Source organism: Rhipicephalus sanguineus, chromosome 11 (genome assembly GCF_013339695.2).
Source record: "Rhipicephalus sanguineus isolate Rsan-2018 chromosome 11, BIME_Rsan_1.4, whole genome shotgun sequence".
NCBI lineage: Eukaryota > Metazoa > Arthropoda > Arachnida > Ixodida > Ixodidae > Rhipicephalus > Rhipicephalus sanguineus.
The window spans coordinates 81822154-81834083 of NC_051186.1; the positions used below are offsets into that span (position 1 = coordinate 81822154).

Sequence of the window (11930 nt, forward strand, 5' to 3'; positions counted from 1 at the left end):
TTTTGGCCAAGGAATACAGTAGAATTGTGGTGATACGAATCTCAAGGGGGAGCGAAAATATTTGTGTCACCCGAAACTTCGTATCATCGAAAAACTAGCAAAATCCATTTTCAAACCACATTATATGCACAATACATTTATCTCCATCAAAAGAACTCGCATATGTTTTTCTCGGACACATGCAAACGGATCAATAAGGGACGGCGCAGCTGGCTGGCACGAACATGCGTGTCAGAGCTTCACGTGAGGCCAACTGAAAACTAAGTGCCAAAGTCTCCTTCACTATAGTCATCAGGGAATCACAGGAACACCAAATGCTTCGTGCTTTTTTTACGATTTTATTGCCTTTAATCTAGCGCTGCGTCAGCCATGTACCTTTGGAGTTGCGTAGTCGCTATCGATGATTACGTTGATAGCGGCCACGGCTTCGTGTGCTGCGGTTGTGGCAAACGGTGGTTCCGTTTTTAACCTGTGTACACTGGCCACACATGTGCCTTCAAAACTACGTCGCTGCTGTCTATGATCGCTTTGTCACTGGTTTTGTCCACCGCAATTGTGCCAAGCAGCATCGTTTTGACTCTGTGAGCATTGGATGCACGTGTACTTTAGAATTTTTGTCATCGCCATACGTGATTGCGTTGAAAGCGACCGTGGGTTCAATCACAACGGTTGGAGCAAACGATAAGCACAGTTTTGATTCTGTGTGCGCTGGCCACGTGCCTACTCCCTGTGCTTCCGATGTACGCTACTGCCAGTCGTCGCTCGACAGTTTCATTACCCATGTTCGTATCACCCATCATGACACGGGAAAGTGTTTGGAACCTCCGAATTCTAGCCCACTGGACACAATGAAATTCAGCCAGGGAATTTTATGAATTCATGTCAGACCGAAATTCGTATCAGCCGGGTTCATATAACCGAGGTTCTACTGTAGTATGAATTCGTACCACAACGAAATTTGCATCAGCCGTGATCATATCACGGTGGTTTTATGTGGCTGAAATCAACGCGGTCACATTAATTCAAGTCATCGTATCAGATGTGTTCGCTCGATAATGTCACTTTTGATTGGCCAGTGACAGTGCATGGAGACGTCACTCAGGTTGTCAGGTTGACAGTGAAGTTTCTCCATTCCTTCCGTAGGGAGAACAAGGAAATGAAGACGAAACAGGCCAAGGTGTCAGTGGAGACGGCACGGGAGGTGTCCAGTGACAAGACACTGCGCAACAAGGCCGAGCGAGAACGGTGAGCTGTCATTTGTTGCCATATCTGATACTTGTTTTCTTCATCATCACAACCAGGAGACAATAAGTGCCTTTGGCACTTTGACAGACTCACGTACACCTTTTGTAGACCTTTGGAGTAAACGGCAGGAAGCGTTCCTGCTCAGTGTTTGATGTTACCTGGTGCCTGCTGGATGTGCCAAGACAACAGTGCCATTGCAGCTGTTGTCCCAGACCGGTCAACCAATCATTCCTACTTTAGATCGAGTGTGGGGATGTCCTTATAGATGAGCATCTGAAAAGCATGAAGGCGTCATGGCGGCCGCTTACAAATGTTCCCTTATGAGTTATTGCAGACAACCCTCTCACGCTAAGCATCCTCAACTATCTGCTCGGCAACATGTGCGGTGTAGTGTTGTTGGACATGTTGTAACCATACTGCATGCTTTTAATAGGCGACAACACACACACCACACCATGATCCACTGCCACCTCCTTGAGCAGGAATGCAAGTGTAGCTCACAGACATGGAGTGAGAGCCTCTTGCAGCAACAAAAGCAGCTCGCCGTCACCATTTCGACTTAACAAAATACTCATCACATCCTTACGCTGTCAGGAGTAGAGTGGGTACTAAGAAGAAGAGGGCTCTCGTGGCAAATGTGCATGTACAGTACAGCAAGTACCACCACAGTTACGGAGTGAGCTTAGTAGGCAATGCACTGCACACAACTAACTAGAGATAACGTAAGTGGAATAAGTGGAATATCATGCACTTAGGAATGGAGTAAGCAAGACTACACAAGCGCTAACTATCAAGAAATGTTTGTTTGAAACAGCAAAGAAAGACTTAATTATGTACAGGACTGGGTGAGGTGGTTGCGCGTGTCACACAGGCATGACTGTAAACTATTTAAAATTGGCACGAAGGAACGCAAGTTTCTTTCCAGATCAACTAATAGAATGCGTGCTAACACGTGTTGCCAACCGCTCAATCATTTCAGCTTCAGTTATCTCAAGGACTCTCTTTTCTTTATTCTTGACAATCACATCAACTTTATCAATTTCAGGCTGACATCCAAATGCACCGCAGTGCATAGCAAGAAACCGTCTTTGAGTTTATCTACATTGCCACGGTGTTCTCTCAGGCAATCGTCAAGGCGTGTAGCCTTAACTAGATGTAGATTGAGTGGTTGGGCACATGTGTTAGTGTGCACACGTTCGTTTGTTTATCTGAAAAGGAACTTGCATTGCTTCGTGCTGATTTTAAATAATCGCGGCCGCCTCGTCCAGTACTGTACATAAAGCTTTCTCTCCTGTTTGAAATAAACATTTTTTTGATATAGTTAAAGCTTGTGTCGTGTTGCTTACTCCGTCCCTGTCTAAGTGTGCACTATTCCACTGACGTTATGTACCAAAAAGCCCAAGCTGCCCTTAGCTTGTGGGAATTCAGGCGTTCGTGCCAGTGGCTCGACGCCATCTTTCCCTGGAGAATTCTCATGTCCCTCTCCTCTCGACCGGACGGGTGGCAGCTGGCCATAAATCGCCGTCACTTTGCTGCCACCTCGCCCTCAAAGGTTAAACACGGTGTCCCATTGGCCCAATTTTGGCGGGATTTGGACCTGGCTCGCGCTCGCCTAGAAGCGGCGGGCGTGCGACCAGGTTCGGCGGAGACCACTTGGGGACCTCGAAGGGTGCGTACGCGTTTTGGCCGCTCAGGCCGGCGGCGATCCTTTGTTCTTTGTTCTTCGCCGCCGGCTGGCGGTTACGTCGTTTTGTCGGGGCTCCGGCCTCAGCGGGCGTGCGCCACCCTCCGCGGTCTTGAAGTCCCGAGGCAGTGCCTCGCGATCGTGCACCGTATGTTCCTTTTAAGTGTTTCTTCTGTTTCTTTGCTCTGGTGTGCGAGATCGCGGGAGCGCTGGCCGAAGGGTAGGTCGGCTTTCCAAACTTGCTTCTTTGTTCGTTTTGTGGGTGTGCCATTCGCGGCCACATTTGGTAACTTGTATTAGTTAATTGGTGTCCTGTGTATTTATGTTACTTACAATTGGCTGCAGCGAATTATTGATCTCTTGTACTAAAGTCCCGGCAATAAACCACTAATTTGGAGAGTGTCGCCTAGGGTCTCCCTCGCTGCGTGCGACGGCTCGCCGTCCCTTCGCGGTGACGGGCCGAGTTCTCGCGCGCAGCAGTACGGAGGATGCGGCAGCCTCGTTCGTCCCGCGCCTGTGTACCGTCCGTACTGCTGCGCGCGAGAACTCGGCCCGTCACCGCGAAGGGACGGCGAGCCGTCGCACGCAGCGAGGGAGACCCTAGGTGACACTCTCCAAATTAGTGGTTTATTGCCGGGACTTTAGTACAAGAGATCAATAATTCGCTGCAGCCAATTGTAAGTAACATAAATACACAGGACACCAATTAACTAATACAAGTTACCAAATGTGGCCGCGAATGGCACACCCACAAAACGAACAAAGAAGCAAGTTTGGAAAGCCGACCTACCCTTCGGCCAGCGCTCCCGCGATCTCGCACACCAGAGCAAAGAAACAGAAGAAACACTTAAAAGGAACATACGGTGCACGATCGCGAGGCACTGCCTCGGGACTTCGAGACCGTGGAGGGTGGCGCACGCCCGCTGAGGCCGGAGCCCCGACAAAACGACGTAACCGCCAGCCGGCGGCGAAGAACAAAGAACAAAGGATCGCCGCCGGCCGGAGCGGCCAAAACGTGTACGCACCCTTCGAGGTCCCCAAGTGGTCTCCGCCGAACCTGGTCGCACGCCCGCCGCTTCTAGGCGAGCGCGAGCCAGGTCCAAATCCCGCCAAAATTGGGCCAATGGGACACCGTGTTTAACCTTTGAGGGCGGGGTGGCAGCAAAGTGACGGCGATTTATGGCCAGCTGCCACCCGTCCGGTCGAGAGGAGAGGGACACGAGAATTCTCCAAGGAAAGATGGCGTCGAGCCACTGGCGCGAACGCCTGAATTCCCACGAGCTAGAGATGACTGGCACCTCACGGCAGCAGCTACTACATTTCAGTGAAACGGTGCCAGTTTTTGCTCAATAGGAAATCGAGATATGTATGCTCACGTATGTGCTGGTGCAAGCCAGATGAGTCTGCAAGCCAGCTTCCTGCAAAGTGCATCTGCAGTGGTGCCACTTGTCAGTAAGGCTTTGCGGGTCTGAGAGGAACAGCACTGTGCCTCCTGGTCCTTAGAAGATTTAGTTGGCAGTTGACATAGACAACTTCTTTTACTGTCTGTGTGGTTTTTCTGCGCTACTGTTTGAATAATCTTCAAAAATGCTTCGCACATTGTTAAAAATCACAAGTTACTATGAACACAAAACATAACAGTGGCCTTATGTTCAGAGGCAATCACAACTTGCTTGCAGGCGGTTGCGTGAGAAGAACAGCAACAACACCAAGAAGTTCATCGAGGAGCGCAAGTCAGCGGCACTGAAGCAGAGCAAGGAACGCGAGCGCCTCAAGAAGGTCCACGAGAAGCAGCTGCATGACCTGCAGCGTGAGATCGACAATGTGAGTGCACTCAGCCACCCTTGATTTAGCACGCAAAGGCCTCGTCGAAACGAAGTTGGACGTGTAGTGAATGAATCAAGCTCCAAAGTCAGTAATGTCGTCATAAATTTAAGTACACGCTATCTTGAGACTACTATGATGCATTGGTTTCAGGTCCACATTCATTTGTAACGGTGGCTTAATTCAAGCTGCAAAATAAGCAAACGAAACTACAATTGATCCCATTTACAGGAAGCCTGGTAGTTCCAATGTTTTCACCAGCATGCCCTTTTAAAGACGTGCCAATATTAGTGGCACAGTCTGCCACGGTCACATGACAGAGTGCTAACAATTCCTCGGGTGACATGTCAAGCTTCGTTACTATCTAAAGCAACGCCAGCTGCAGGTCGACGATTGAATTGAACTGCTGTTGCATAGGCTCAAATCTGCCATGGCCAGGAGAGGCTGCGCACATTACCCATGAAGATTTTCCTCCACAGTATGTTACACAGCCTAGCAAACATGGCTTGAAGTTTTAGTAAAAGTCAGCTGTTGTACCATTTATCTTTCCATTAGTAGAAATTCTGAAGCAATGTTGTGTACTGCTGTGCTTATGTTCACTTGTGCACACACCCTACCACATCGTTATGCAATGCAGCATGAAAGTGAGGCGGTTAGAACAAACAGTTGTTTCGTTTGGATTGAGTGTGCATTGGTACTGTGCATGTCTTCAGAACTGTGTGTGGTCACCATTTATTACTGTGGTGCTGTTTGCAGCGCTCGCTGCACGGTGCCCGTTAACCATACATGTACCTTCAGAACTGTGCATTTGTCATTCATGATCATAACGATAGTGAGTACAGTTTGACCCTCAGCAACTGAGCCCTCAGACATTAGTTTTCTTTTGATTGTATGCATTGGCCACTAGCTTCAAGGACTGCGTCGTCGTTAGCTGCAGTTACTTCAAGAGCAACAAGCAGTATACAGTATAGACCGCTTATAACGTATGTCGCCGGAGTCGCGAATATCCGCACTATAACCAAAACAACCTTTTTCAAAGGCTGCACTTGCGCAAAACGTGTTGAGCATGTAGCCTGGCGTGTCCGATAATCAACATATGCGATTTGGGGCGCTTACAACCACTTATAACTCCGAATGTTCAAAAAATAACCGCCAAAGACCCGCATTGCCAACGAAATGAACACGGGGGAAAAAAGCAAACAAAACAAAGTGCCATCGTGGAAATTCGCCGACTACGTTTCAGGCCACCTCGAGGTATGCGCATTACACAGAAACCATGTCGAATCGCGACCGAAATTTCACGTGCTGAGCGCGGTACCGATCGTTCGATTTCACGGGCGCGCACGCAATGTCCAAGACATTGCAATCGAATCCGGAACCACCATTCGAGAGTTACTTGTGCCAACCATGCCCTCGTTTTCATTAACGATATGATTCCCTTCAATTCAAGTGCAGCCATCGCAAAAAGTTTCGTTAATTCCGCACCAAACTGCAACTTTTATCGTCCGCGACCGCTACCGAAAAGCAACCAACGCTGATTAGGCCTAGCCTGCAGTTTAGCATGTCGCGGGAAGTTTGTCCAAGACAACATGAAGGTCGGACGTCGAAAAGATCGCACTCAAGCACTAACCCAAGAACAGCGCGCGTGATACGAAGTTTGTGTTCGCGGCCGGGAGATCAACGGCGACAAAAGCCGCCAAGCTCGTTTAAGTCCGCGCACTGGCAGAAAAGGCGGAAGCTCGCGTCATGAAGCCGCAAAACTTTTCAATTTGCGGACGAGGTAGCAAACGCGATATCTGTAGCAAGTGTGATAACGACGACGCTTTTCCCGACGGGAAACTTGCTTTAAAGCGCACATGATGAGGATGCGATCGTACGTTCCACGCGGAACGCGCTGCCGGCAAGCGGCCGCGGAGCCTTGCCGCCGCCGGTGCAAAGGCTACTCCGTCGCCTAGGCAACCACCATCCTTCCCCACTCGGCGAGCCCGCACAGCGCTGCCGCGGTCTTTTTCCTCCCTCCGCCCCTCGCTCGTTCACTGTGCATGCTCTCGAACTTCGTAAAGACCTTGTCGCTCCTTCCCCAGCGGCGTACCTCCTTTGAGAACCGCACTGGCTACCGCGTTTTTTGTCAGAAATATTTTCCCGCAACCGCATTATAAACGGTATTTCATCTTGGGGGACTGCACAATAAGCGGTATGCGCATACATGCGGTTCTATGGGAGGGTAAACGGGAGTCGAAAAAGACCGCATTATAACCGGTCCTGCACTATATGCGGTTACGTTATAAGTGGTCTGCACTGTATTTGTTTCAACTCGCCGCTGTGCATGGGCAGTGTCATAAATTCTGCGAGTGCACTGACTGCATCCTGATACATCGGTGATCAGTTGAGAACAAATTTGCTGATAAAAATATGATCTGAAGGGATGTGTGTGGGGTAGTGAAAAGCATGCCTCGAATCACAGCACAGGTCCTGTACTGTAGCTGCTCTGCAAAGGAGGTAACAAGCCTTTGCTGTCACTGCAAATTTTGAAGCAGTCCTAAGAAAGTGCCTTTTCCCCATCTGGTTCCGATTGGAAAAGCACCGTTGAAGCAGTAATACGTCCAGGAATGTCATCTTTCCTGAAGAGAGAACTATGGCATTATTTGTTATGGACAGTTGATCAGAAACAGAAAATTTTCCATTGTGGTGGGAATTTCGCCATAGCAGTGTTCATTCTAGCGGGGTATTGACCACATGATGTTAGATGTCATTATCACGAATGTGTTGCTACTGAAGAGCTGCGTGTGCGACGAAGACTGCATCCCTCTCACTGCCCATTTTCGATGGCACATGCTGCCGAGGAAAAGGTTTTGTCCAAAACATAAAAGTAGTAACCACAATTATGAAGTAACATGTTTTACTGACCTCAAACTCATATGCACGTGAAGCCTTTGCCTGAAAAAGATTTTGTGATTGTCTCGAGGATTATTGCACGTCTTGCACTGTTAGCAACATAGGTCAACATAATAAACTAAACCCACTAGTGTAGGAATAAGGCGGCAGCTCCAATTGGCTCTCACTCATTGAGTCTTTCTCCTGAGTGATTGCAAGCAATAAACATTTTTAAAAAAGTGTGCACAGGAGTCAAACAAGGTCATTATTTTTTGTTCACCACAATGTATTATGAGACACTTGATCTTGGCAGAGCTGAAAGCATTTCAGAATTGTTTAAAATTAGGGATGTGTGAATGCTAATACAAATCGAATATCAATACCTAGCTTCAGGTATTGAATTGAATACCGTATAATCAGTACATTTGTTTCTTTCATTAAAACCTTTTTTAACACATAATTACTAGTACAGTAAAACCCCGTTAATTCGGACTTCACGGGACCAGAGAGAATGTCCGAATTAACCGAGGGTTCGAATTATCGCGAGTACGATCAAAACACTAGAAAAATGTTTCCGCCACCACCAGACTTTTATTTCTTGAAGAAGTCGGTGATCGCGGTTTGCTTCGCGGAGGCAACGTGCAAGGAAATCATAATTTTGCTCAGTTCCTGAAGGTCCGCGCACACTGTGCCGCAAAGCGGCGATCTAGCTGATGCAGCCAGGTCATCCAAGCCTTTCTATTAAAGCGGTAGTCGACAGGCACCTGCTTAATGTTCTTCAAACATCTTGGCTTCGCAGCCTTTCCTATCACCAGCAGCGGCAACTACTCTGTGCCGGTCATGCTCGTAGCCAGAAGAACCGTCACCCGCTCTTTTCTCCGTTTCCCGCCGACGCACGGGTCCCCCTTAAACACGATCGTCTTGTCAGGCGCTGTCTCGTCAGTGTTGAAAATGTTGCACGGCTCGTACGTAGAAAGGAGTGCGGAAAGTCCGGAACGCCAGGCCTGCACAACGCTTCACCGCGCACGTTGCGGAACACCAGGGGTGCTATCGCGGAACGATGCCTTATGCCATATTCTATGCTATTCTTATCATCCACCACTCATGGCTGGCTGATCGCGTTGATACAGTGGCTAGTACGGTCCGATATTCTAGGGACCGTAACTGTAGCGTTGATAACGCGGACGGACCGTCGCCATGTTCCCTGTTGCTGATGACAGTAGCGATGCACTGCCTTTCATTGTGTATGTGCCTCCGAGATGCAAAGCTCGTTTTAAATCTCGGAGGCCATAATCCGATCTCGTTACCTCGTTTTAAATCTCGGAGGCCATGATCCGATCTCGAAATTGTTCAGATGCGCCGTCGGTTTCGGCTGCGAATCCGAATTATATCCGAACCGCGGCCGTGGCGGTATCCGCTGCTGCTTCCCCGTCTCGACCCGACCTCGGTCGGGAGTTCGAATTAACCGAAGCGCGGTCGAATCTGTCCGAATTAATGAGAGTTCTCAGCCATAGAACAATGCACATTTTGGCCGGGACCAGACGCCGCGTCCGAATTAACCGAAATTCCGAATTAACGGGGGTCGAATTAACGAGATTTTACTGTAGTAAGCTAAGTGTTAACACAATGTTTTTGGGGGTTCAAAATATATCGTTACTGTACCTGCCGGGAAGCGTTTGACCATGCTGAATAGTTGGGTCCATGATTGCAATGGCCTAGATTCAATTCAGAATGTTGGGCAGACTTTTTCCCCTGCTTTATCTCTGAAATAGTAGTACCGCATTACTTCAAAAATCTTGTGTACCAGCCTTGTTAGCTCAGCAGTTAAGGTATTCTGCTGGTAAGCACAAGGGTGCGGATTCAAACCATGATAACTGCATTTTGGTGAGGGCGAAATGCAAAAATGCCCCTGTGCTTAGATTTAGGCAAATAATTAACTGCAGATTGTACGAATTATTCAGCAGGCCTCCACTATCATAATCACATCATGGTTTTGGCACGTAAAGACCAGTAAAATACAGCAAAAGGTTGTTAATTCGACCCCCGTTAAGTCAGAGAATCATATTATTCAGACATGTTCTGTGGTCCCTCATTTATTCTCTCATTTATTCGGTCATATTTGGCCACTACCTGGTTAATTCAAACGATCTTCAGAGCGCGCCAAGCACGAAGCGCTGCAGATGTGCGATGCAAAGGAGAGAAAACGGCGTTTTCTTCTTGCAATCACGTAGCTGGCAACCAAGGCTTCAGCGGCTGCAGCAAACTTGTTTCGTTTTCGATTTTACTTGGTGCACGCGAACTGCTTGGGTGCTATCTTAGATCGCGTCGATAGCGACTGGGGTCAAAGCCGCGACAAGCAGTAGTTTCGTTTTCACTGCACACCTTCAGAACTGCTTAGTCACCATCCATGGTTGTTGTGAGCCAAGTTTATTCAGCAGCAGATGCGGTGATGGACAGTTTCATGTCGACTTTGGACGTAGGCTGTGCGCTTGCCTTTAGAACCGCGTGCCCGCTATGGCCGAGTCGTTAGTGACCACCGTTTCGTCCACACGGATGCAGCACTCGGTAGCTTCGTTTTGACTTCAGGCAATGTGCATGCGATGACACAGGACTCAAATACAGTGGAAGCATTGAAGACGAAGAGCTTCAACCGCGGTCCACATGCTAGCATAAAACTTACTTGCTACATTATGATGGACGAACAATCATTTGCCAGCCATTTTTCCGGGGAAAAAATTATCGTGATGTGCACATGGTGTTGTTGGTGGTGGCAGTGTGCAATAAGGGATGAGTTTGTAGCACCTTTCGTCTTTCTGCGGGGGCGTCTTGAGCCGCGGTCGCATGTGAACGAAATCGCAAATGACGAAAATTGCGGCTTTTACACTGCTCTTATGCAAAATAAGTATACTGGATTTATGTATTCATCACGAAAATGAAAGTGCATTGATGTAATAGACACTTGTTTATTGTTTTCTTGATACTTTCGATAATACAGCATTCGGTTAATTCGGACATTCTTTTTTGGTCCCATGAAAATCAAATTCACAAGTTTTTACTGTATAACTTTTTTTCTTTGTCTCCGTTTTCATTGATCAGAAAAGCCAGAACATCGGTTTAACACTTAGTGTCAGCAATGAGTGGTCTCGTTTGCCTCTTGTTGGTGTGCCTTCGGTACTCTCCCACTGTTGTTAGTTCCCACTGGTGTTGGCAAAACAATGAGGCACAACTCAGCTGATGGCGCACTGCAAAGCAGCAAGCCTAACGTGCTCACTGGAAGTGATAACAGCCCTTTTAAGGACCATTTGTCGCGAGAGCATGGTGTCTGAATGTGATGTGTTTTTTGAGGGATTGTAATGGCATGTTCACACTGACACATTTGCTGTCTGGAACATTGCACAATCCAGTTCAGTGTCAGCAGCAATGTCTGCCGAAAACCCTCTCTCCACGCCAGTGGCTTCCTGCCGCCGGAAAAGTTCAGGCTCACTCACACAGTCGTGCACTGTTATCAGAACTTTCTGAAACTATGACAGGGAACGCATCAGCTGATGCAGTGGCAGCTAGAGCAGGCAAGTCGTTCAGCTTTTCCTGATGCATGTGTGTGCGTTTCTGCGGACTGAGTAAAAACCAGCATTGCTCCATGCAATGCGGTAACCGCTGCCACACATAGCTGATCATCCATAGCTAATTGCATGCAGCACGGTGCTGACTAAATTCACTCCCTCAGTGTCGGGACACTCACTGTAAGACGATTTTCCTTAGCGGCACATGGGCGCAGCCATGTTTGGTCATGTGATCATAACTGGCCTTCAGCCAGCAAAGCAGCCATGGCCATACCACACAAGCTGCTTGCAGCAGGTTATAAGCAAGTCACACGCTTGCGCAGCAAAACATACTAGTTCGATATTTAATCGCTTAAATGTTGACAAGGTTGAGACATTTGCGTTTGTTTAGCACGTACTGCGCTGCAGCGATAAGTGATATGTTTATTCTACTTTGCATTTATGGCGTATGCCTTTAATTGTTGTATCAGCAACAGCCACTAGCTGTGGTGGCTGTAGTTACAAATCAGCATGGCAGCACCCATGCAGACGCAACCGCCCGCTTCAGTACGAACTCGCGTTTGCTATTTGCCCACTGTCCTGACATCAATAAATAAATAATAAAATTGGCTATAGCTTTGTGTCATCTCACGTTGGGGACAAAGCATCAGGTATGTTTCGTCTTTATTATTGAGGTCAGCTGTGTTTTTAGACCTCACCTGCTAAGCGTTGTCTCCGAAGATTTGAGAGTACGTCTTGGAAAC

General features: G+C 48.0%; 1 protein-coding gene across 1 annotated transcript in view; it reads left to right on the plus strand.

Moving 5' to 3' along the window:
• The window catches only part of LOC119374677 (1-phosphatidylinositol 4,5-bisphosphate phosphodiesterase), a 137677-nt gene that overhangs the window by 110080 nt on the left and 15667 nt on the right, over positions 1-11930 (plus strand). The window contains exons 28-29 of the mRNA XM_049410976.1: positions 1144-1245; positions 4609-4753. Of these exons, the coding sequence (XP_049266933.1) occupies positions 1144-1245; positions 4609-4753 (247 nt within the window). The remainder of the gene's footprint in view (positions 1-1143; positions 1246-4608; positions 4754-11930) is intronic.